Genomic DNA, 26,038 nt, shown 5'->3' on the forward strand with positions numbered 1-26,038 from the left:
AGCCCACCTAGCAGATATTATTCTATCTCAATTTTCCTTTCTTGACTTCTTAGAGAGAGATTTCAAATATTACAAGGAATGATTAGTTCTCCTCTCCAACCAAGGTGCAATTTCACAATCCACCTTTGAGAGCCCAACATTCTTATTTGCACACTGCCCGATGTCTAGTTCTGATACTTTTATAATAGCTCATGCCCACTACTAACATATATTACCGGTTTTGGCCAAAGCAAACAATATTTTATTAGCAGTGGACTTGGGGCATTACAAATGGTATAAGAGCCAATCACCAATAGGTTGTAGGAAAGAATGAAATGTACCTTATAAGGATGTGGAAACCTTTCCCTAACAAACACATTTTAAAAAACCACAAGACACTTGAAGGAAAACCATGAGTTTGAGCTGTTACGGTAATTAAACAAGCAGATGTCCAATCTTAGAGCATCTTAAAAGAGAAACAACATAAATACACAAAAGAAACTAATTGCTCAAATCATATTGCAGAAGTCCAAGTTGAATTATCTTAAAAATGTGTTCATATAATGGACAAAATGGACAACCACGAACCAAGCTGCTCGATGGAATAATTACGCATTTCAAGTCGCATTATTTAAAAGATTGGACAACAAAGTCCACTTCTTGATGGAAAACAAATGAGATACAAAATACAACACTAATCACATTCACATTCTTACTGTTACGTTTAAAAGACATCCAATAACACACTAAATTACACTAATCGGAATCCTTTCCATCCAATTCTGCACTCAACATATGATGGAGAAGAATGTCAACTTTGCGGCTCCTAGTTTTTGTGCTGAAACAAACAAACCACAAAAATTTGTCATGTCAACTTTTCAAGACAACCGGAGAGGATAGATGCATAATTCATATTAAAGCTATTAATTTACGTACCCGACGAAACGTCGACGATCCTTTCTACTATCTGCGTCCTGAAACAGAAGAAAATATTTCGATTCATGAGCACATTTGGTTGGAATTACATATTGTTCACTGGTACTAAATTCTCAAGTCCATTACTCACCCAAAAAATGAAAAGATAAAAATGAGAAGATATGGAACTTTGGTAGTTATAAACAGAAGGCAGCTGAACAAACGGTATAACAATGTTGCGTAAGTCCTCTATATACAAAGAAAGTAAGAAAAGTCGACGTTGTTCATAACAAGCAGCAAATTGCAAAAAGCTCAGCTACAGGCAACTTAAATCACGGGGCATTGACGGTCATGCTCATCCAGGACATGTTGTTTGTGGCCGCATGCCCATGCCACGCCAAACCCTTTATTTAATTCCAAGTTGTGTTGCCTTACTAATGTATTTTATGTTTGTACGACTACTCGACGAAATCTGACTAGGTTTACCAGACCTAAATCGCCTCAAAATGTACTATAGGGGGTGTGACTAATTGTCAACTCCTTCCCTAATTTTGTATAACCGTTCGGCGAAATCACTTTTAGGCTTGCCAGATCTAAATCGCCTCAAAATGTACTATAGGGAAATGCGACTAGTTGTCAAATTCTTCCTACCTAGAAAGTTATATGCTATATAAGCCATTGTGTTGCCTTTAGCTTATAGTTATATAGCGTTACTTTTAAATCTTCTCTCATTCTTACTTTCAAAACTCCCTTTCAAAAATCTCTCCGCCTTCCGTTTTATAAAACCTTCCTCTCAAATGGGGCTAGAGGCTTGAGCATACGTTGCTCGGCTGTAGGCGACGCAAATACAAATTGGTTTGACTCACTTGGTGTTGAGAATGAGTGTCACACAATCGCAAAGTCCGCTGCCAAGAAAAGTGCGATTGTGCACCATACAGTCGGTCGGTATAATGATAGTTATACTCAACTAGCAGAATTATAATGATTGGCAGTCACGTGGCATGACCAGATCATCAACAAGTTATTCTCGGATAGCAAAATAGAAATAAATTCTCATCCAGAGAAAAAGAGGACAGCGTACATCTCTAAATTCACATATTTAGACTTAATATATGTGTTTCACTGGCATACTTCTTTTTTCAATAATTGTAAGAATTAATATAAATCAATAATTTGCAGCAGTTTACAATATCCATCCTTCTCAAGGATCAAAAGATACTGACCTGATCCTGTTCTTCACCATTTTCTGAAGATTCAATATCCAATTCAGCAAAGAAAGCCTCCAAGACAAAAGCTACAACCTGAATCATATCACAATATTTTAAGTACTTTTAGTTTTAACTTCGCTATATAAAATACAATATGCTTACAGGCATGCATTCATCACAACAGAGGAAATTTTGGCAGTGGGTGCATTAAACCGTTGGTCAGTACCAAGTAGAGAGGGTAATTTTGAATTTCCTCATTATAGAAGAAAAGAAAAAGTAACATTGATAAGTAACACGAACCCTCAATTTATTTTCAGTTCAATATTAATATTTCTTTTTAACAATATCATCCGTGTTGAGGATTGTAGAGAGGGAGTCCCACATTGGCTAACTTAAGGAAGAATCAGGGGTTTATAAGTAAGGAATACATCTCCATTGGTATGAGGCCTTTTGGGGAAACCAAAAGTAAAACCATGAGAGCTTATGCTCAAAGTGGATAATATCATATCATTGTGGAGAGTCGTGATTCATAACAATCGGCTGATTCAGTATTTATAAAGGTATTTTTAAGGTTCCCCTTACGATATATTGATGAACGGAAGAAGAACTTTGCTCTCAGGAAGAACCTTCCCTAAGGCAACACGGACACTCCAAGCTGATTAGAGGGCTGGTAATCTCTCCTCTCCCTCACAAGCAAGCAACTAGACAAAAAGCATAAAGAAAAATAAAGCTGGCCTTCCCCCTCACACAACTTCTCCAAACATTCCTCAGTTGGTTGGTCCCCCATATCGACATACCTAACATCCAACTAAATTGTCGATGGTGTAATCCCTTTCTTATCCCATCTCTCATAATAAATGGTAATTGGGGGCGTAATAGTTTTGTGTCAACTAAGAAAACAATCTAGCATATAATGCCTGGTGTAATCAGATTCCATTTATTCATTATGCAGCATATCTCAACCAGGAAGTCCATTTATTTGAAGGCCATCATCATAGTAAAGATGTAAACGACGAGGTAAAGTCATTGTATAAAAATGCGAAAGCAAACTTACCAAATTCAAGAGCAGCAAAACTGTTATTAGGTAGAAACTGATGAAATAAACGTGGCTCCAAATACTTCCTGTTAATTCCTTGTAGCTCTAGGAAGACAAATATGAAATTCAGTAACAAATTCCAGAAATGGTAAAGAAAAAGTTATAGTAATGAGGGAAAATTAAAATAATTACTTGAAACACAAGAATGAGGCATACAGTGAAATCCAACTTATGAGGCCAGAGTACATATAAGCAATACTTCGTAGCCACATGGATAATCTTATTAGCATAAAGTAGCTAATCTAATCATGTAGGCAGAAAATAATACAGGAATCTTAAAAGCCAAAGAAATTAGGATAAGGATAATAAAGCTAGAATAAACGGAAGTTAGAAGCATATGATTTTTCTTTAGGAAAAAGTTACTATGATATTACATTACCCTTCTCTCATCAGAATTTTTGTACCATGATTGAGCTTAATTTCTTTTAGTTTTTCTTTTCCTTCATATTAAATCAAATACCAAAATCACTCGAACATTCAATGTGAGATCCCACATTGGATGGAGAGAGGAATGAAACATTCCTTATAAAAGTGTGGAAACCTCTCCCTAACAGACACGTTTTAAAACCTTGAGAGGAAGCTCGAGAGGGAAAGCCCAAAGAGGACAATATCTGCTAGCGGTGGGTTTGGGCGGTTAGAAATGGTATCAGAGATAGACACCAGGTTGTGTGCCAACAAGGACTTTGAGCCCTAAAGGGGGTGGATTGTGAGATTCCACATCGGTTGGAGAGGGGAACAAAACATTTCTTATAAAGGTGTGGAAACCTTTCCCTAGCAGACGCGTTTTAAAACTTTGAGGGGAAGCCCGAAAGGGAAAACACAATGAGAATAATGTTCCGAGAAATAACAAATGAAATTTGATAGCCATGCTAATCATCTAACGATTTCTATTTTCACTTCTAGATGGCACATAACCTACTCCAAAAGAGAACACCACAGATATATCGCTTTAGGTTGAGGAGTAGAAGCACAAAGAAAAGGGAACTGATAATAAAAGAGGTACCTGCATCCAGTCTTGCCAGTTTCCCATAACTAGCAAATTGAACAGTGTCACCATGCCATTAGGATAGTCGTTGAAATTGAAAAGTAGGTAGCTGACTCAGTCAAGGCAGTTCTAAACAGAAAAAGTCCTTCACAAGGACAAACTAGAAAAAAAATTAAACTGGTTTTCAATAAATTTTCTAAGCATGTTCCTGCAGCCACAATGACAATGAATTCCTACTTAAAACCCAACAAAGGTCTTTAGAAGTATGACTAGCCAAAATAAAAAAAAATAATAATAAAAATAAACATCTTAGGATACTCATCATCATCCAGATCAGTCTTAGACAAAGCAGGATTTCCAGCGTTAACAAGTCCTCCAAAGACCTAAAAAATGATTGAGATAAAAAGCGAGGATATTGGTGAAGATAAAGCAAAAGGAGGAAAGATACGTAACCACATGATATTACAATGACAGGAAAAATATGCACGGCAAATTGTTCAAAATCTAAACAATTTGAACTATCAACCAACATAAAAAAGATATAATTACAAGAAAACAAAATCATTCCTGAGAACTAATTGTAAATCATTTACAAGTAAAAAATATAATCATACAAATCTGGTAACATGATACAAAACTTAGGATTAAAGTTTATAATCATCAAAACTAACAAGGACCTATATTAGTCAGTTTATATGTTGCAACAAGATGCAATTTAAAACAAACGGAAAAGGCTAATGAAAGTGTATCGCATAAGATTTATATCATTCTTCTATTATCATTAATAGTTCATATAGATTAACATATTTTACCTGCACACCAAGAGTGCAATAAAGACAGAGGACACAGAAAATAGTTCCTAGATATGGCATCAAGCTAGGGATGAGAGTTAAAAAGGTAGCAAGAAATGCTCGATATTGCCGGACATGCATTAGGAGCCTTATCAGGCGTAACATTCTTGCTATCAGAAGGTAGCGAATCCTGTTATCAAAGAAGAGAAAAACCATGAATGTTTATTATAGCGAGATTACAAAAGAACTACATACTATACTTGATTTGGAGCCATCAATTTTTTCACTCATTCCGTAAGGAAATTAGACAGCAAGAGAATATATGTACGGAAAATAGAAAATATTTTAGTTGAAATAGGATGGACAAAATTACTCTTACCATTCTCCATTTGAAAGAAAAGTTAGTCCACTAGGTGCCACAAAAGTCATGGTTTCTCCAATCACTGCCAAAATAAAAGTAATACAAAAAAGATCCATAATAAAGTATTAGCAGAAAGAATTAAAAATTCGGCCGCCCCCATCCCTCTCTCACGCGCACATGAAGGTTTACGGTACTTGCCTATAATCCATGTGACAAGGAAATCAAACTGATTTTGGCCATCTCTCCAATAATTCATAAATCCAAACGCGTAGATTTTTAGAGCCATTTCAACCACATATATCCAACCTGTAGGCAAAAAATAAGAAAGAAAGTTGCCCAAAATAAGAAAAGATACCAAGTAATAATCACTCACACAAATGCTTTTACATCAAATGCCATACTTATGGTGACACTAGAAAGGGGAAGAATGCCTCCAAATCAAACTACTCAAGAAAAGAATTTGCAACCCAATGAACTGATATTTATAACAGAACTAAAATAATTTTTTGTGGTTTATTTGGAAGGAAAGAAAATAATATATCCCTTATCAAAACCTTACCAAATACAAACTCGAGTTCTTGCCATGCTTTCTGTCCAACATTGTTTTCTATATCGAGCTGAAACATTTATATCAGAAGTTAAATACCTTGTAAGCTGCAATAAATCTTTACTGAACCAAAAATTAGACGTCAAAAATAATTAATTGAATGGAGCTGCTATTGATTATTTCGATAGACTTGTATCAGAATCCAAAAATTAATTGCTTAAATAAAGAAAGCTGAAGTTGGAAGTCAATTTATATAATTTAGACAAAACCTGTTAATCAAATCCTCCATTGTAAAAGAGCAACGTAAATTACAAGGGATAGTAAATTCTATGTTTGGAAGATTAAAATAAAGTGTCATTCATCATAACATGCCAAGAGAAGTTAATTACACAAATAAAATTATTATTTAAGCTTCAGACTTACTGTTGTTTCAATAATAACAGCAACCAGGTTCAGTATGAGGATAAAGGATATAGCATATCCAAATGAGGGGCTCCGCACAAATGCTTTCAACTTTTTTGAAGAAACTGAATCGTAGATCAAAGGATACGCTTCAAACACTGAAGGCTGCACTCATAATAGTTCAGATAAGAAAATCAGGCCCTTATTCCTTCTGTTCACTCTTCAGTAGTTTCTTAAAATTCTTGGGTAAAACTATAAAGACTTACAATGTCCTCCTTCTGAAACTTCAAGGCTATAGCATTGCAAAGATCAGCAAACTCATTCATATTGATCTACATATGAGAAAGGATTCCAAATAGAATTGTGGAAAAGAGAAAATTCATTATAATTCAAAATTATGTTACTCTATGCATGGCTGAAGATATAATCGATCAGTATGTTTATCACAATCACAAACTGAATTTGCAATCAAACATCAGTAATTAACACCATTATTAGGGAGCCTTTTTGTAAGCTCCTTTCAGGGCAGGGGTTTGCTATAATTAAAACTTATTGTTCTCAATGGTCTTCCTCATTTTTTTGTATTTACCTTTGGGAAAATTATCCTTTTGGTCCCTACATTTTTATTCATTGGTCACTTTGATCCGACAGTTTTTAAAACATGCACTTTTAGTCCCTAAATTTTGTAAACTAGATATAAAAGGCCCCTCTTCCAACAAGACCGTTGAACTGAACAAAATGCCAATCAACTTTTTGTTTGGATAGTTATGTTAGTAGTGGGACTTTTAAAACCTATTTCACAAAACTCGTGGACGTTTTAAAATATTTTTCACCATAAGAACTAAATCATTACAAACTTTAAATTACAAGAACTAAATTGTTACATACTAAAGTTTAGAGGCCAAATTGTTACAAAAATGAAAGCATGAGGACTAAATTGTGACCAAATAAAGTATACGGACTAAATTATAATTCCCACAAGAGTTCAAAGACCAAAAGTATTTTTTAACCAAAATTTAAATTGCATTCAAGGTTCTGCACCAAAACATTTTCACAAATTCAAGTAAATAATGTGGCTTAAAGTTATAACTATCATTCTCATGAAAGTACCAAACTAAATCGTTACAAAATAAAGTGATTAAATTATTGCTTCAAAGAAAGTTCATAGGCCAAAAGCTGTTTTTTAGCCAAAATTTGAAATGCATTTAAGGTCCAGTGACAACACATTTTCACAAATTCAAGTAACTAATGTGGCTTAAAATTATAACTACCGTCTTCATCTAATGCTAGCTAGGTTATAACTTCAGTCAAGAACAAGAATTCTGACAATTTATTCACGTTTTAAACAGACTTGAGGAACTAATGTACCTTAAAATCACGACTGTCATCCAGCTCATCAAATATTAACTCATAATCATCCCTTGATATCTTCGGCAAAGTCCTGAGGGCAAATGTAACAATCTTAATAATGTAAGACTAATCAACAAACTATAACAAAAACTAAGATGTCTCCTAAACCAAGCAAACTTCAAAATTGAAATTTTCATTTTTCCAGTAATCGTGGAGGACAGAAATGTTTTCTTTTTAAAAAAAAATCCATCAAAGTTACCGTCACTTAGTCATCGATTCCAGGAGGAGGAATTACGAAAGGAATAAGGTAGTCACTTCAGCATCACCTACCATTCTAGCTCCTCAAGGGTCCATATTGTTTTCTTTTACTGACTTTATCTTTATGAAATTAAATCATTTATTAAGTGAACTATGACATCAAATTAAAAGATAGAGCACTTAATAAAGTGAACTATGACATTAGATCACCATTTTGTCAGTTAATTTTAATATTTTTTGGCAACGGACTTGGGATAAAATGCAATCGATGAGGGTAGAATTGAACTAATAAAATATTAGGAGCCAAATTGAAAAAACACCTAAACACTGGGGATTAAACATACATATATTTAGACTGTGAAAGATAAAACTCTGTACTTTATGCCTTTCTATTCAGAGTCTAATTCCATGTGGAATCTTCGAAAATAAGATGTTACCCCCAATTCTCAGCAGGTATGATCATGAAATGTGATCGTATAAAGAAAGAATAAAAATTTCAGCAGGTTTTAGATCATTAAATGAAAACAAAAACCAACAGAAGAATTATAAAAAATAAATAAAAATAAAAATCACTATGAAGTATTATTAGTTTTTCATCAGGCACTTTTGTAAGCATTCCTGACTTTGCTGTAACAACTTCAGAAACAAGCAAGCTAAACCAATAGAGAGGTAGATAAGGTATAAAACCTGTATCTGTTAAGTTCTTCAAGAAGTATAAGGCACTGCTGTTTATTGATAAACCCAACGTTCTGCAAAGACATGCGAAGGTAATCAACACGAAGACTCTTCATCATGAAACTTATGAAGAAAACATGATATTGGAAAGTAACGTGGACCATATTTACCACGTTATTATAGTTCCTTTCTAAATTTGATTTTTTTTTCACTCCCCTTGAGAGTTGGCATCTTTTAAGCATTAGTCTCTTTCATTTCTTCAATGAAAAGCTTTGTTTCTTGTTAGAAAAAAAACCTATGAATAATAATAGATATGTTCAATTGCTCAAAACTGATACTCTCATTTAACAGTCATTTATATGTAGTTACGAGCTCGACGTATCTCAATCCAGCTTATTAAAAACAGTCTTTCTTTATCTTAATATATATATTTTTTATGCTTAATAGAAAATTTACTAAGAGAAACTTTCTAGATTAGAATGAATTTCTAGTACACAAACAAGAAGAAAGCAGGAAGATAAAAACTAAACAACTGGAACAAAATTAATAGGGTCTATGTGACACCCCGTTAAACCATTGGAAATGCGAGCTAGATGGAAGGTGGCCACCATACTTACATCAGTATCCATAAGACTAAATGCTTTGGCCAATATACTTTTCCTCAAGCGGTCCATCTCAGAAATTTGTTTAGCCAGCTAGATAAAAAAATAAGAAAAACGTGAGTCTTTGGGCCTTATAAAAAAGTTAAATTATAAAAATGCCACTTAACTTTAGAGAATGTTTCAACTATGTCCTTAGACTTAACTTTAGAGAATGTTTCATTTTACCTTTTAACGAAGAAAACTCTTTTGGAACACATTTCAAAGTTCAAAGGTAAAAATGAAATGTTTCAAAATTTATGAGCATAATTGAAACCTACTCCAAAGTTCAAGGGTATTTGATATAATTTAACCTATTTATAAATAAAGTAAGCAAATCAATATTTGTTGATGAACTATGGATGAAGCAAGTATCTGGGGAGAGAGAAGAAAAAACAGCCTATGGATGAAGCAATAAACGGGCAGACAAAAAGAATACTAAAGCCATAGATAACTACTTGAACTGGCAGTGCATGGTGAAATAGCATTTACCTGACTCTTAAAGCTATCGTATACAACAGCAAGAATCAAGTTTGTAACGAAATAAACTCCCAACAGCACGTAAAGAACAAAAAAGAGGCAATACCAACGAGATGCCCTGTAAAAGACAATATAAGTCAATGTAATGCTTACTATAGAATGATGGAACAACGTTTTTTAAGATACATTGTTCAATTAATAACTTCAACAATCATTGATATAATTCTTTTGCATTTGGTAGCAATAATGACAATGATAATTCATACCACACGAAAATTAATCATGTAACCTCCAGAATATGATTCAACATCTCAAGGTCATGAATTCTATCAAAACCAAGTAATTCTATCTCTAGAACAAGTATGGTAAACTTGTGGTCTTGCGCAATTTTAGGGATCAAATTGAATGTTCAAATGATTAGATACCACTCGAATATCACAAACTTTATGACCAAAAACCCAGATCTCAAGTCTTAATGGGCTTCCCGGACCAAAACATGCTATAGTAGTATATGCTCCATCAACGTTCTCCTCCCAACCAGTACAAAATGCAGGAATGGGATAGTTATTAAAAAGAGAATAATTTTCCATTACACAAGATCTCAACACAAAAATTGGATATCCTTCCACAAAGCTCTTTTTAGTGCCTGCTTGCTGCCTCGCAGAACATAGTATCCTAAACTTGTATCTTGGATTATATAGCAGTATGACAAGTTAATAACCATTTTCAAAATTTACAATCTTGAAAAGAGCTTATCAATACACTTTGAAGGGAATGAGGAAGAAAAAGAATACTGGTCAAACAAGTAGATATATATATATATCATTCTAAATTACCCACTTACTTGTAGGCAGGTATCCAAACATTTGGATTATTAGATGTTGTGAACAAAATAAACATTTGATATAATGTGGCTCCAAAAGAAGTAAATAATAATTTCCCCTGCTCTGTATCCTCAAAAATAACGTATGCCAACCAGCTGGAAAACAGAAGAAACAAAAACCATAGAGCCTGCAAGAAAAGTGGCAATAAAGTAGTAAGAGTTGGTATAATAATTAACATAATACAATGTTGGACTCACAGTTCTTAACATTTTGAGTAAAAGAGAAATAAAAGATGTCATGTAGGTATATTATAAATTCTACAGAAACAGAATATTTATTATGCCAAATTTATCTACGAACCAAGACATTCAAGTATGTGCCAAGCATTCCAGCTAGAATGATGATGCTCTCCCGTAGATGCCTAAGAACCAAATGAAATGGGTAAATTTATTGTTAAAAAATAAATAACTATACCATAAATAGGATCAACTCCCACCAATAAGAAACAAGTATCAAACATCAAAGGAAGAGGTAAGTCCACGTCAGATAGATACTACATCTGAATTTTCATCAGCAATTAATAAAGATAAAATATTAGAACCCAATCAAAACTAAAAATTTTCCCATTAATACATATTCTCAAGCCTACTGAGTGTAATTTTGATGGTCATTTCAAATATCAAGAGATCAAACAACTACAAAAATTAATATTACACAGAAATTTTATCTTTAAATGAAATGTATGAATCTCCTTTCTTTTCAATCTCCTCAGCACATCCGATACTATTAAGTGCTTATTTACACCTTGTATAATTAACTGGCAATTAATATGAACTAACCAGTCCATGTTAACACACTAAAAACAGCTATCCTGAAACAATCAATTGTCAGAAGTACATGTAAACTCGTTTCTAGGAACTAAATTACTTGTTGATATAAGAGTAGATGCAACAAATTCCTTTGAATTGGATGCTACTAATATCTTCAAGTACATACGATGAAGTCACATAAAAAAACAAGCAAAATAAGAATCCTGTCAAGAAATACCTGATATTCATGATGAAAAAGACAACTCTAATATACGGTGCAACTCTGAATGGAAGATAATCAAAGGCCACTGGTGACAAATATAGGGTATAAATGAGAAAATCGGCCACCAAAATAATTAAGCATATGACCTGGAGACCGAGGAAGACTTAGAATTAATTTCTTAAAAAGCACAACATCATAGCCACGAGAACCCGATAGAGTAGTGGCAGTTCATAATGACTTGCATTTAGGACAGAAATAAAGATACTGTACTTATTCTATATTCCAATCAATACAAGGTCTTCTTACACAGAAGAACGATCATCTACCATTAAGGAAAGAATATAACAAATATAAATAATAAATATAGACCCATAAAACAAAGCTAATAATGCAAAAGAATAAAGGAAATCCAACGATAATAAAATATGATAACCCACCATTTCATCTTTTCAGCAATGTAATTCTGAATGTTAAGTTCAATTTCAGCCTATCTAAATAATTCAGTTAAGACAATAAATGTTACATTTCTGATCAATCATTTTAGTCACTTCACAAACATTTTGTCTTTTCTAAAAGACATTCATCTATGCATAATTGCCAAGCTCAAGTTCGATTCGGGTATAAGAAGACAATAATTTATGGGAACCCTTTTGAGATTAGACACTAAGGGCATAAGGAAGTTGTCTGCAGGCTCAAATTACTCGGAACATTGAAAATTGAATGTTTTCCAACAACCAAGTATCAAGCCTTCCAGTTCGGTTAAATTACTTTGAGGATATCTATCAAACAAAAGAGACATTGAGCGAGTACCTTCAACTGGTTCAAGGGATTTTTCCAATAAAGCTGGGCTCCTTCAAACGAAATTGGGAAAAAAGTGTGTATCATGAGTATTATGAGAGTCACAGCCTGCATATTGAAAGTATAAATTCGATGAAACAGAAAGTGAGTAAAGTGAAAAAGTGGGAGATTAAGAAGACCGAAAAACTGCACAAGATTGCGTTCCCTTTGCATGGTGGTTCTTAGAGATACAGATAATCTGAAAAATTAACATCTATCATCACCTGAAGAAGCTTTACACATTGAACTGTTTCTGAATATCGATTGAGCAAACCAAGAAATTTCATTGCCCGTTCAATTAAAACATGAAACTTTAAAAATAAAAAAAAAATAAAAAAAACTCAACATAACGGCTTTTGCTTGTAATGGAATTGAATATCACTTAGCTACTTATAGTATCGAAGGTCCTCTAAAAATATAACATTTTCAATGAGTGAGGTTCCGCCAACAGTAGAGCTTTACATTAAAAGCATCTGGTTGACGAGCAACGTAAACAGCATGAAGAATTTTTCTACACGTTTATATTTGCTATTATAAAGCAGCACCTCATTCTTCTCCAACATCATAATTTAGTTTTTTCTTCGGCTTATGTGCAGTAGCGTTCATAGACATAACTCATAGTGGCAATTGCAAGGACGTGTAGGTATTGAAACTACTGAGAGAATGCAGTAATGTAATTCTACCACCACCTATCCCTACAAAACCATAACATGAGGAAGTCTAATTCGATTGGAGTAAAAGTAAGAAGATTAAAGAGATAATAATATCTTAGTTTATTTAGATTATTCTTACCTCATATATAAGAGATTCAACAGCTGTTAAGTAAGGCAACTGCCCAAGAAAGAAATACTCTCTGTCGTTACAAGAATGCGTATCGTATTTGGAGCACCACAAGGGTTTCTGCAGATGTTTATGTATGTTAAAAAATGAATGAAAATTTTTTCACATCTGAAAGCAAAAGGAATGTTAAAAAAAAATGGAAGAACAAACCTCAAAGAAATTTAGGACTATCAGCGCAAAGAAATTTACAGACCAAATCAAATCAAATTTAATAAAAATGAAGTAGAGCTTTGCAGCACTCTGAAAGTTCGATTGATCAAGGATTTTCTCAGGTATACCAACGCCATCTTCAGCCTGCAAAATTCATTCTCCATCAGCAGTGACCAAAATGTTCTGTCAGCCAAGGTTCAAAGTAAAACTATATCATTTTTCCCATCTCTGAAGGAATCCTTGTTTCATAGATGAAGTTAATGGTTAGCAGTAATAGTGAGCTTAATTAATAAATATTTCACACAAAATTGTACCGTTTCAAGGCATAAAAACAGAGATGAGAACAAACACTAACAAATAAGAAGAACAGAGTCAGGGAAACTGTAAATGTAGGGGCAACGTTTTAGAGAAACATTCATTTTTCTCTTTCCATTCTAGCATTTATCAGTCCTCGAAGAAATGAAGTGAATTAATGAGTTGAAGGAATGCATATGTAGCCAAAAGCAGAAGATCTATTTCGGAGAAATCCTGGCATGTTTGACAAGAAAAATAAGTAGAGAATATACCTTCTGTTAAACTAATGAAATATAGAGATGCCAAATAGAAATTATACTCAGTTTTTCGAATAACGAAAAGTAAGACCATCGATTATCAGAGAGAAAAGTTAATAACGGGAATTGGAAACAGGATTGGAGCTCAGAGGGAGGGAGAGAGCATATCAAGGAATGCTGACTTTAAAAACATTTTAAGCTGGAACAACAGCAAATTATATTCAAGCTGGAAAACAGGAAAACAAATCTTCAAAGAGTTCCAAAACAATCTCACCACTAAACCACTCCAGCACCAAGATCATAACGAAAATCACTCTGAACTAACTTCCAGGACACTGAGTCAAAATTCACAAAACCATATCTCAAAAGGAGAAGCTCAAGACTCAGATTCCATGAACCAAATGTCAAAAACAATCCAAAACAGATCCCAATCCATCACACTTCAAAGAGCCAGCTATAGTCAAAGTAACGAATCAAGGATCACTTGTTCACTCAAATGACAAAAACCAGAACACATTTCCAACGCCAGTAAAAAGAAAAAAAAGAACACGAGCCAGAATCAAATATGGCAAAAGAGTCTAACCAGATCCACGAGTGCAGCAGCTCTTTGGTACGCAGAGCCATAAGCGATGGCGTCAGAGCGGCGCTTGAACTTCACATGAGGAATCTGACGTCGAGAGCTGGAGCTGCTGCCACTTTCTACACCGAGCAGAGATTCATCCATATTCTTCGAGGCACGTCGAAGACTTCACAACGAACTGACTGATCTCAGAGGGAAGAAAAGCGAGGCAAATTGGAAATTGATCGGGGAGCTTCAAGTTGGCATTATTATATTAGAAACAAATTGGCTCCACTGAACTATACATCGGTGAAATTTGGAATTTACGGGATTGCCATCCTACTGGAAGGATGGTGACATGGCAGGACAGGGTGGTGTGCCACGTGTAATTGTGGATTGGGGACTGTTTAACTATGTAAGATATTTTGCTTTTCTTTTGATGGACAACTCAACCAATCATATCATAAGCTTTGACCTTTAAACCAAATGACTCACTTATGAACCCTCTAATCGTTCCGCTTACTTTAAATATAGTTAAACTAACTAACATGTTCGATTTTTAATTCTTTGTTCTACAATTTGAGTTCGATAAATATATGATGTGAAAGACGTAAGGCGATTTACAGTTCAAGTTTACTTCTAGCAAATATTGTCTACTTTGGCTCATTACGTATCGTCATTAATCTCACCGTCTTAAAACGTGTTTACTAGAGAGAAGTGGGAGGTTTACACGTATTTGTAAGGAATGTTTTATTCACCTCTTCCACCAACGTGAGATCTTACAATCCTCTCTCTTGAGAGCCCAACGTCCTCGAAAGGTTTCCACCTCAGCATCCTCGAAAGGTTTCCACAGCCTTATAAAAAATGTATCGCTCCTCTCTCCAACTAACGGAAAATCTCACAATTCACTCTCCAACCAATGTGGAATCTTACAGTTCACCTTTTTTGGGGTCCAACGTCCTTGCTATCACATCTCCCAATGTCTGACTTTAATACCATTTATAATAGCCCAAGGCTACACTAGCAAATATTGTTCGCTTTTGCCCATTACGTAAGCCTAACGATTTTAGATAGGATCCCAAGTGTTCCAAAAACCTGGTTTTAAGAAGATTAGATAAGGAAACTGATATACGCCATGGAAAATAATGCACTCAAATTCTCCACCGGTGTGATTGGGACCTCAGCTCAGAAGAAAAGGACTGCTCAACCACCAGTATGTATGGAAGTAAATATAAATTGAAACATAGCAGCTAGATCAGAAAATGATGATAACAACTAAACGTTCAAGTAAACATCAAGAAGGAATCATATTGAAAAATTTGAAAATGCAGGTAGAAGATATTCACACAAGGTTTTAAATCATACAGTCCGACGTTTATAAATCTCACAAACCAGAAAAATATACGTATGAGGCTGGTCATGGCCGGTATCGACTGCAAACGGACGATGATTAAATTACTCTCACCACGCTCTTTGTGGACCTGGACTTGCAGAAGAACTCAACCTGTCTAGAACTCCGTTGAAGTCAACAGGTTCGCCACGGTCCTCCATTCGCTGAATTATACTCGCAACATGGTCGCCCCTGAACCCCATGCCGACCAGTTTCTCGATCAAATGTGAATGGCTCGGGTTCCTGGATGAAACGGGAGGGACTGTAGCAGCCTGAGGAATCTGATGGGGTGCATTGGCTGGAGGATATCCACTTTGGTTGAAGTGCGGTTGTTGAGGCGGATGGTGCGGCGGTCTTCCACTTTCCCTGTCATACATCATATATGCACCTCCAGACGAAAGTGATGGTTGTCCAGGAGGCATATATCCCTCACCTGTTGCTGGTCCATAAGTGTTTTTTACTTGAGGAGGTTGCTGTGAAACAGAACCACCACCTACAGCTGCATGTCCATAAGGCACTGGGTCCGGGCGACTTGAACCGGGATTAGGAATAGATGCAAAAGACATGGTGCTTGACAGAGTCTCTGGCACAGAACTCGGTTGATTCGGTGGATAAGGGTAGCCTGAAGTAGGGGGTGGTCGGATCTGAGTTTGCATAGAAGACTGCTGTGGTGGTTGTGGCTGCTGCGATGGCACCTGCGCCCATTGTTGTTGATATTGATTGAATGGTTGTGGCGGAGATTGACTTAGTTGGGGATTGGTCGAAACATCTTGAGGTTGCAATGCCCGGTGTTGGGGATCGGATGAGATATATTGGCCCGGAGCATGCTGGATATGAGGTGGTTGACCAGACAATTGGGTTGGAGAGAAGTAATACGATTGCTGTTGAGGCACGTTCGGAGGCAAAGTCGCTGAAGCGGGTGCTATAGGATTTTGCTGTGGGACAATCTGATGTGGCAAGGCCAAAGCTAATTGCTGGCCGTGAATCTCGGATAGATTTTCATTCTTTTTAGGATCAGAAGCTACGGATGAAGCTCTCTCCTCGTTCGATTGCAAATGGCTTGATGAAGATGGCTCTTTCTGTGAGACCTGAAGTTTGGCTAGGTCCTTTTGAGTCTCTGCCAGCTCTTGCTTGTCTCTTATAATCTGTACAGACCTGTGGACCTACAGAAATGCGTCGAGTACAAATTTAATGATCAGTATCGAATTCTAAGTAATAAAAATCGATAACAAATACGGGGATCAGAGATGGCTGACACTGTTCACATCTAAGTGTCGACAAGTGATAGGTTTGCAAACTAATACAACGTTTCTATACAATTATTAGAAACGGTGCATGCATTGTATCTATAAATGACCATATAAAATCAACTAAAAAACAACGTCACTAGTTACTTGGAACAGTTCAAGTCCATCGCTAGCAGATATTGTCTTCTTTGGATTTTCCCTTTTGGTATTCCCCTTAAGCTTTTAAAACATGTCTACTATGGAGAGGGTCTAGTCTTAATCTGACCAGTGTCTCGCATCGTTTGGCGACTGGCTCTGATATCATTTGTAACAATTTAAGCCTATTGCTAGCAGATAATGTCCTCTTTGAACTTTCCCTTCTGAGTTTCCCCTCAAAGTTTTAAAACGTGTCTACTAAGGAGAGGTTTCCACACCCTTATAAGGAATGTTTTGTTCCCCAATTTCAAGATCCTCAGTTGTATTACAACTTCCAAACTTTAAAAAGTCGTAAAGTCGTATTTCACCTCTTGTAGATGCTTCTCAAGAGATTTAAGCTTCGAATCCGCCTCTTCATGGTCACGAGCTACATCAGAACGCATTTCTCCAACAGATTTATCGAGGTTATAGCAATACAGTTCAAGTTGTGATAAACGCGAACTTATTCCCTCAAGAAAACGCAAAAGATTATCAGAATGCTTTTTCATGCTGTTCTCTACAGCAGAAATCACATCTTGAGTGATGGAATCATCTGGTTGACCATACGAAGCAGCAGCAGGGAATGCAGTAGACATTCTAACTTTATGAAAATCCTGTTCATATAAATATGTATAACACCAATTAACCACCAAAAAGTACAATTATATAATAATAATAATTGCGTTAAATCTTCCATTCTTTCAGTTCATAAACCCAAACATTCACAAGAATTACTAAAAGATGCTAGAGAAACATATAAGATCCAAAACCCAAAACCACTTAAAAGAAAATGTTCTTCTCTTCTGGACACTCATTCAAAAATTGATTAATTTCCTTGCACATAATGTATTCCTGAGCTTAATGCGCGCTCCACGGGACTCGATCAACAGCCCCGGTTAGGGGCACTCAAAAGCGCTGTTGTCAACGGTGCAATCTATGGTGCCTCCAAGGCATCCCGCCCCATTCCAAAGCAAATCACATGTGAACTCGCTTTGTAACAGCATTGTAACAGCATTTCAACTCAAGATAATTTCCATAAATCTTAAGAGTCTAAGAACATTCCAAAGACTAGTGAGTTTTTTCACGATTCAAGCTAAACTGAATTGAAGAACTAATTTCATTCTGGAGATTGGAAAGCACCAACAACGCTCGCTCAATTATAAACCAGACAGACATGTACTCTAGAACAAAGCTAATGCAAGATGAATCGCCGTGGATTTTAATTCTCTAGCTTCGAAATGAAACTTAAATGTTAAGAAATAAGAATCGAGTTATTCAACTCAACAAAACTTATTGCTAACATCAAAAAATTACAAACCCTAATCGGACCTAACAACGACGAATCAAAATCTTCTATCAAACATTCATAACGCAGAAATCTAAGAACAAATAATACAACAACGAACCTTGCTAGAATTGGTAACGGAGACGGGATCGCTGTGGCTACCGTTCGAAGTGTCTTGTTTAACGTAGTCCTCGTATGAGCAGAGGATATCATCGGAACCAAAATCGAAAGCTTTGGGGGCGGAATTGGAGCGACCTGCTGAACCAGACGCCATAAATCGCACCGAGTAATCGAAAGAACAGGAATGAAGACCAGAATTTTCTTCAGATGCCTTCAAATCTAGGAGGACTTCGTTTAAGTATTAATCATAAAGTTGCGTGCCCGGCAGATTATTTCATTCATAATCTTGGGTTAAGAAATATTAATCAAGGTTAATTAAACATTAAAAAAAGATGGAGCAATATTAAAAAATAATTTTATTATCTGAAATATATATAATGGGAAAAGGAATTTTCTATATGAAATTAGATAATTAAATAACCAAATTTCTATAATTAAGAAGAGATTCATACAAGGTTTAAACTTTAAACATTACAAATACAATCAACTGTTCTTCGTATCTCACAAACCATGTATATACGAGGTGGGAGAACACTGAAATCATAAAAACCAGTCTTTTATTCAATGCATTAAAAAGACGCAATGGCTAGGCTGGTCGTGGCCGATACGAGCCTCAACGAACAAACAGGCGACTCCTCTATGAATAAAATTATGGTCACCATACCCTTTGAGGACCTCCGGGATTACTCAACCCGTCCAGAACAGCGTTGAAGTCGATAGGTTGGCCGCTCTCCTCCATCCTATGAATGACACTGGCAATGTGGTCACTCCTGAAACCCATGCCAACCAGTTTCTCGACTACATCGCCGTAAGGATGGCTTTGGTTGCGCATAAGATGTGCATGACTCGGGTTCCTGGCGACGACGTGGGGGCCTGATTGCTGAGGAATCTGGAGAGATGCATTGGCCGGAGGGTATACACCTTGGTTGAAGTGTGGTTGTTGTTGAGGTTGAGGATGATGGTGTGGTCTTCCGCTTTCCCTATCATACATCATATACGAACCTCCAGACGAAAGTGCAGCTTGGGGTCCGGAAGGTACATATCCTTCTCCGGCTGGTGGTCCAAAAGCATTCTTGACTTGAGGAGGCTGCTGGGGTACGGTACTACCGCTTCCAGCATATCCATAAGGCACGGTGTCTACGCGACTTGAACCCGGCTGAGGCATAGGTGAAAATGTAGCTTGCATAGGCATGCTGTTTGGAAGAGTCTCTGGCATCGACGTTGGTTGATTCATCGAATAAGACAAGTAGACTGAAGAAGGTGGCGGCCTGATCTGAGGTTGCATAGAAGGCTGCTGCTGTTGCGGTGGCTGTACCGGTTGCGGGGGCTGCTGCTGCTGCTGCTGCTGCTGTGTTGTCCATTGTTGTGGATACTGATTGAATTGCTGCGGCGGAGGCGTTTGACTTGGCTGGTGCAACCGAGAAACGTCTTGAAGTTGCTGCTGATATTGGCCCTGGGCATGCTGGATATGGGCGAGTTGATTAGGCAAGTGAGTTGAAGAGATGTAATAAGCTTGCTGTTGAGGCACATTTTGTGGCAAAGCTGCTGGAGGAGGCGGTGTTAGAGGATTTTGCTGTTGGAGAACTTGGTGTGGCAGGGCAAGAGCTAATTGCTGATTGTGATTCTCAGATGGATTTTCGTTCTTAGGATCTGAGGCAACGGGTGAAGCTCTCTCCTCGTTAGAATGCGAATGACTCGATGAAGGCGACTCTTTCTGCACGAGATGAAGTTTGGCCAAGTCTTTTTGAGTCTCAGCAAGCTCTTGCTTGTCTCTTATAATCTGGACAGACCTGTGGACCTACAGAATGGCATCAAGGATAAGTTTGATTCAGAGACAATTCAAACGATCGTTCCAGAAGAAAAACAATGTATTAACAACACGAAATCAATATTTCAAACATTCCTAACCACCTAGATAGCAGGATAAACTAAAACGAAGATATCAACAGAAGAGGAGGCTCGTGATGTGCAACCACGGTTCGTATCAAACAAAGAATCGTCAAGTTTAAGACGAAACCAATTGAGTACTTCAGCATGATCAACAGATACAGTGCATGCCGTGTGTGTCTATAAACAATCATATAGTATCGATAGAAAGCAATATTACTATTCAAAATGATGAAATACAACTTTAAAACGTTTAAAATTTCGTAGCTCACTTCTTGTAGATGCTTCTCAAGAGATTTAAGTTTCAAATCTTCCTCTTCATGGTCACGAATTACGTCTGATCGCATTTCTCCAACGGATTTATCGAGGTTGTAGCAATTCAGTTCAAGTTGAGACAAGCGAGAACTTATTCCCTCCAAAAACCGCAAAATATTATCAGAATACTTTTTCATGCTGTTCTCTACAGTAGAAATCACATCCTGTTTGATAGAATCTTCTGGTTGAGCATACGCCGCAGCAGGATATACAGTCGACATTCTACTTTTGTGAAAATCCTGCTAAAACAAGTATACAGAACTCAATCGATCACGCAATCATACTCATTGAATCCAATCTTATTGGATAAGGCGTAAAACCGAGTAAATGGCGCTTAGTTAACAAAACAGATGAACCAAAAGCCTATAAAACTTTAGACAATAAGACAACTAAGAACACAAAAACACATCTAGTTAGGTTTTTTTTCAAGATTCAAGCCACAATAGAACTAAAAACACCATTAATTTCCATGCAAGCTAAAGAAAGATCGAATCGTTGGAGCCAAATAATCTTATCGGCGTTCTTCCTCTGTAATTTCAACTCTACATGGTCACCCAAAAGTCAAATATCACACAATTTTTTCACAAGAACATTCCAAGAACAAGTTGCAAGTTTGTAAAACGGAAATACAATCAAGTTACAATACCAAAATCCATTGCTAGAATCTAATATTCTCTTCAAGAACAATTGTTCAAGAAAAAACTGGATTAAATCCCTTGCATCAAGTGAAAACAAGGAGCTTAATGACAAGATTTCTGAGCTAACAATAAAATTTTCAGAATCTGGAAGGAAAAACATCCATTAGACTTAGAACCAAACTTTGCAAAGTTCAAGCTAGATCGAACAACTTACGAACCAAGAATATTGACTTTCAATATCAAATTCAACACGGATCTTCATCCCCAGCCTCAAACGCTCATTTCTTAAACCAATAATAATCAAACTCAGATGCTAAATAGCAAAGCATTCCCCTCGTCAAAAATCACGCAACAAAAATCAAATAACTCCATTAACCACAAACCCTAATCGAGGAACACATCGATAATTATCTCTCAAACATCCATAAATTCATAACCTAACGCAAAAAACCCGACTAACACAACTCACCTTGCTAGAATTCGCAACGGAGAGATCGGTATGGGTACCGTTGGAAGATTCCTGGTTACCGTAGTCCTCATATGAACAGAGAATATCATTGGAACCAAAATCGAACGCTTTAGAGCCGGAATTAGGCCGACCAGCAGAACCAGAAGCCATAGATCACAGTAAGGAATCGGAAAATTGAAGCAAAAGCCAAAGGGTCGGCGACTCAAAGGAAGACGAAAGAGAAAAAGCTCTCTTTTTTTTTGCAATTATCGAGAAGAAAAAAAATTCTCCTTCAGACTTTTTCCGCGAAATGAACCTCCATGGATTTGTTTATACCTAACCTTATAAAAATTGATTTCGGTTTTTAAAAATTAAAATTTTAAAATAATAATAATAATAAATTGAAGAAACGTTTAATTTATTGGGTTGATTTGAAGTGTACGGCCAGATATGAAATTTGTGAGATAGGCTCGCCGACCATCTTCCCATTTTGCTGATTGGTCCTTCATTTTTGGTTTATTTCGAATTGTTGCCTTCCTCTAAATGATTGCTTATTAATCAATCATCAACCTCAATTATTGCCCTTAACATTTTGTAAATATGAGAAAATCTTTTAAAAGACAATTTTACCCTCCTTGATATCGGAATTTAACGGGTAACTATTTATTCTTCTGGTCTTCTTATAGATATAATATCTCGTAAATTTGACATAATTTTGACGGAAGATAAATGTCTTCCATTTAAAAAAAAAAACGTACTTAGGTTTTAGAATATTTACCACGGGTAAAAATGAAAAATTTTAAACAAATTAAAAAAAAATAATAGGTATTATATTAATTAAAATATAATAATTTGAAATTATATTACTTTTTTCCATTATTAATTAAAATAAAATGTTTGGAAACCAGCAAGATCCGATGATCAAGGGTTACATGTCATGTATGGTTTTTTTTTCCCGGGCATTTTAAATAAGTTGGAGAAATAAACTATTTTGATTGAAATATTTGAAATTTAGTTTTTGAAAAAATAATAATAATAATAATAATAAGTGATGAAGTTGGAATTTTAAATTTTTTTATTATATATTAAAATGACTAAAATACCGTTATACTATTGCTGCTATAATTCGTGATCTGCTCAATACCAATCAGTGACCACTTCAACCGTAGTTGGACGACCATAGTGTTTTAAATACAAAATTGGACTTACCCATTTAAAAAAATACCGTTCAAAGGCTAAAGTAAAACAAAAAGTTACTAAATGAATGTTTGGTAATAATGCAGTAATAACTAGAATGTTTGTCGGTTGAAGTCGGTAAAAACGACATGAAAAATAGGTTGGTTTTTTATTAAAAGACGTAACCGTTTTTTAATTTTGAAATATTTAAAAAAGATTAGAGATAGTTTATATTATAAAAATCCTAATTTTAATTATTTAGTTGGCTGGTAAAACTTCGTTGGAAAATAACGGCTTAACCGTAGCTTTCCCTTCGGTATATAAAATGGCCGGCCGGCGGCCGTGTTTCCCACCAGCAATTCCCTCCCAAATTTGAGGAAAAACCCACCACTCCATCTCCATGAAGATAGCAGGGCTATTCGCCGTCTCCGTCGCCGCCGCCGCCTCCACCATCATCCTGTCAGCTCCACCGTCCTCCGCCGGCCTCCACAAAACCACCTTCTCCCATCAGGTAACAAGACACTAATTTCTCATTTCTCGGATACCCTTTTATAATCAAACATCTTTGAAAAGAAAATTCTTGGGAATAACCGATGTGGGACGAAATTCAGGAAAAGGTCAACAGAGACGAAGAAATTAGTCCGTCGAGAAGATCGCCGCCGTCCACGGCCGCCAATCACTTTGCTCCGAGATTCGATGGGTTGCGATTCATTGAAACTCTCGTCACTGCTCATAGATAATAAGCTTCGGATTTGGCCCATTTATAAAATTTTCTCGATTAAATTCTAATGAACTAAATTTATAATTTAACCGTTATTGGTTTGATAATACTTTGGTGACTATCCTCATTATACTTGATGCATAGAGATTATTTAAAAGATTTAACATTAAAAAAGAAAAAAAATTAAAAGTATTTAAATTATTTATTTAATATATTAAATATTTAAAAGAAAAAATATATTTATTGTATTTAATATTAGATTTAAATTAGTTAAATGCATATTATAATATTTTATAATATTTAAATATAATTAAAATAAAATGATATTAATCTTTTTTTAATATAAATTATAACTCTTTGATTTTTTTTTTTTTAAAGTTATTACAAACCTTGATCCAGTGTTCTAGATTAAAGATATTCAACCGTTAAGAGAGCTAAACCATATAGATTAACGACCCATCAAAATTTTTTCATATATATTAATTGTAAATTTATTTAATTATAAATAATTCTAAAAACAATTTAGGAGACACATCATTTAATATATACAACCCACAAAACATGGAAACGTGTTCTTCTACAAAAACTCGAAAGTTCAGAGGTGAAACTTTCCGTTCAATCATAAAAAATTATAATAAACATTCAATAGGTAGCTTTCATATCCCAATCCCACCAAAGTTACAGTTAACCGATCAAACAAACACAGAAAGATTCAAAACCTTCGTCGTATAAAGAAAGACAACGAAACGGAGAACGCAAGATAAAGAACTTTACATTCCCTTTTCGTGTTCTAAAGCAATACATGGAGCATAAATACGAGAGCGAGAGAGTAGAGTCGGGACCGAGTTTGACGGAGCGAAAGAGCCGAAGAAAAACTGATGTGGCCACTCCCATCGTGAGAAAGGAGGGTTTTGTCACACTCCAGGCCTTGTTCTCCTCCCTTGCATTGATTGGCAAAGAGGCCAGGTGGGTATTGGCCGTAGAGGTTAATGTAACTGAACATTGTGGTGGCGCAGTTGTTGGTCCGGTCGTTCAATTCTTCCACAAAGCTGCAGCAGAACTCCAACAATGCGTGGCAGCACAGTTTCGCTGGGTACTTTGGCCCTTTGCATTGGCTTGTCAGGATCGTGTAATTTTGCGCTTCCATATCTACCGTGCATTCTGTCGAGTCCCGACACAAAACAAACAACAATTTATACTCAAATTAGACAATATTATATTATCTCTACTATCTCGAACAATCGTCTCCGCCTAATGGATAGTTCAAAATATATCAAATTTATAACTTAACCTTAACGTCGTATCGAACCAGAACATGAAAATTTATACTCAAATTACACAAAACAAACGAGAGTTTATGCTCAAATTAGATAGTATCATATTATCGTGTACGGAGGTCCGTTGTCCTAAAAAATCGTCTCCACGTAATGGGTAGTTTAAAAGATATCAAATTTATAACTTAACTTTAACCCTAACCTCAGATCCAACCAGAACACGAAACGTTTATGCTCAAATTAGACAAAACAAACGAGAGTTTATACTCAAATTAGATAGTATCATATTAATGTGGACGGAGGTCCGTTGTCCTGAACAATCGTCTCCGTTTTATGGGTAGTTTAAAAGATATCAAATTTATAATTTAACCTTAACTTTAACCTCAGATCCAACCACAATACGAAAGGTTTATGCTCAGTAAGATCGAATTGGAACACGAAAAGTTTATGCTCAAATAAAATAAAATAAACTAGAGTTTATGCTGAAATTAGATAGTATCATGGTTCGTTATCCCAAACAATTGTCTTTACTTAACGGGTAGTTCAAAATGTATCAAATTTATAACTTAACGTCAGATCGATTGGAACACGAAAAATTTATGCTTAAATTAGATAGTATCATGATTCGTTGTCCCGAATAATTGTTTCCGCTTAACAGGTAGTTCAAAAGGTATCAAATTTATTGGGTTCGTGTTCATGTTCGGTAAAATAGATCGAACTGGAACACGAAACATGCTAAACGGGTAAAAGGGATTACCTTTTTGGGCTTGAAGAAGGGAACGTCCAGTTGGTTTACCAGCTTTGAGGGCCTCATCTGCAAATACAAACAAATCAAAACCCTAAAAGGAAAATAAATGAAAATTAAAAAAAAAAAAAAAAAAAAAA

The 26,038-nt window shown here is 35.8% G+C and overlaps 4 protein-coding genes across 6 annotated transcripts in view; all 4 read right to left on the reverse strand.

Moving 5' to 3' along the window:
• Nucleotides 1-498: 498 nt before the first annotated feature.
• On the reverse strand, nucleotides 499-14,742 carry LOC111485952 (two pore calcium channel protein 1-like). Of its 2 annotated transcripts, XM_023132929.1 has the most exons (23): nucleotides 14,503-14,742; nucleotides 13,369-13,512; nucleotides 13,171-13,278; nucleotides 12,352-12,447; nucleotides 11,557-11,687; nucleotides 10,870-10,930; nucleotides 10,530-10,696; nucleotides 9,698-9,803; nucleotides 9,185-9,262; nucleotides 8,580-8,641; nucleotides 7,653-7,725; nucleotides 6,551-6,616; nucleotides 6,306-6,449; nucleotides 5,895-5,952; nucleotides 5,534-5,641; nucleotides 5,354-5,417; nucleotides 4,996-5,164; nucleotides 4,502-4,566; nucleotides 4,202-4,292; nucleotides 3,157-3,243; nucleotides 2,118-2,195; nucleotides 916-953; nucleotides 499-817 (listed from the first exon to the last, which is right to left on the reverse strand). In XM_023132929.1, exons 1-23 carry the CDS (start codon nucleotides 14,641-14,643, stop codon nucleotides 736-738), a joined length of 2,217 nt encoding a protein of 738 aa, XP_022988697.1. In that variant the 5' UTR covers nucleotides 14,644-14,742; the 3' UTR covers nucleotides 499-735. The 2 variants fall into 2 exon arrangements, with proteins under 2 accessions (XP_022988697.1, XP_022988698.1); XM_023132930.1 differs by lacking the exons at nucleotides 13,369-13,512; nucleotides 14,503-14,742 and adding an exon at nucleotides 12,924-13,073 and having other exon boundaries at nucleotides 13,171-13,253.
• Nucleotides 14,743-15,731: 989 nt separating this feature from the next.
• LOC111485993 (abl interactor homolog) lies at nucleotides 15,732-18,930 on the reverse strand. Its single transcript, XM_023132978.1, has 3 exons — nucleotides 18,696-18,930; nucleotides 17,619-17,903; nucleotides 15,732-17,031 (listed from the first exon to the last, which is right to left on the reverse strand). The coding sequence occupies exons 1-3, from the start codon at nucleotides 18,846-18,848 to the stop codon at nucleotides 15,940-15,942; spliced, it is 1,530 nt and encodes a 509-aa protein (XP_022988746.1). The 5' UTR covers nucleotides 18,849-18,930; the 3' UTR covers nucleotides 15,732-15,939.
• Nucleotides 18,931-19,103: 173 nt separating this feature from the next.
• LOC111485988 (transcription factor SPT20 homolog) lies at nucleotides 19,104-22,349 on the reverse strand. 2 transcript variants are annotated; one of them, XM_023132972.1, is made up of 3 exons: nucleotides 22,004-22,349; nucleotides 20,854-21,138; nucleotides 19,104-20,492 (listed from the first exon to the last, which is right to left on the reverse strand). In XM_023132972.1, the coding sequence occupies exons 1-3, from the start codon at nucleotides 22,151-22,153 to the stop codon at nucleotides 19,350-19,352; spliced, it is 1,578 nt and encodes a 525-aa protein (XP_022988740.1). In that variant the 5' UTR covers nucleotides 22,154-22,349; the 3' UTR covers nucleotides 19,104-19,349. The 2 variants fall into 2 exon arrangements, with proteins under 2 accessions (XP_022988740.1, XP_022988741.1); XM_023132973.1 differs by having other exon boundaries at nucleotides 20,854-21,135; nucleotides 22,004-22,345.
• Nucleotides 22,350-24,524: 2,175 nt separating this feature from the next.
• Nucleotides 24,525-26,038, reverse strand: part of LOC111486174 (GPI-anchored protein LLG2-like) — a 1,829-nt gene continuing 315 nt past the window's right edge. Inside the window, exons 2-3 of the mRNA XM_023133206.1 lie at nucleotides 25,911-25,967; nucleotides 24,525-25,040 (exon numbers count right to left, since the gene is read on the reverse strand). Of these exons, the coding sequence (XP_022988974.1) occupies nucleotides 24,670-25,040; nucleotides 25,911-25,967 (428 nt within the window). The 3' untranslated portion in view covers nucleotides 24,525-24,669. The remainder of the gene's footprint in view (nucleotides 25,041-25,910; nucleotides 25,968-26,038) is intronic.

Source organism: Cucurbita maxima, unplaced genomic scaffold, assembly GCF_002738345.1.
Source record: "Cucurbita maxima cultivar Rimu unplaced genomic scaffold, Cmax_1.0 Cma_Scf00011, whole genome shotgun sequence".
NCBI classification, from domain to species: domain Eukaryota; kingdom Viridiplantae; phylum Streptophyta; class Magnoliopsida; order Cucurbitales; family Cucurbitaceae; genus Cucurbita; species Cucurbita maxima.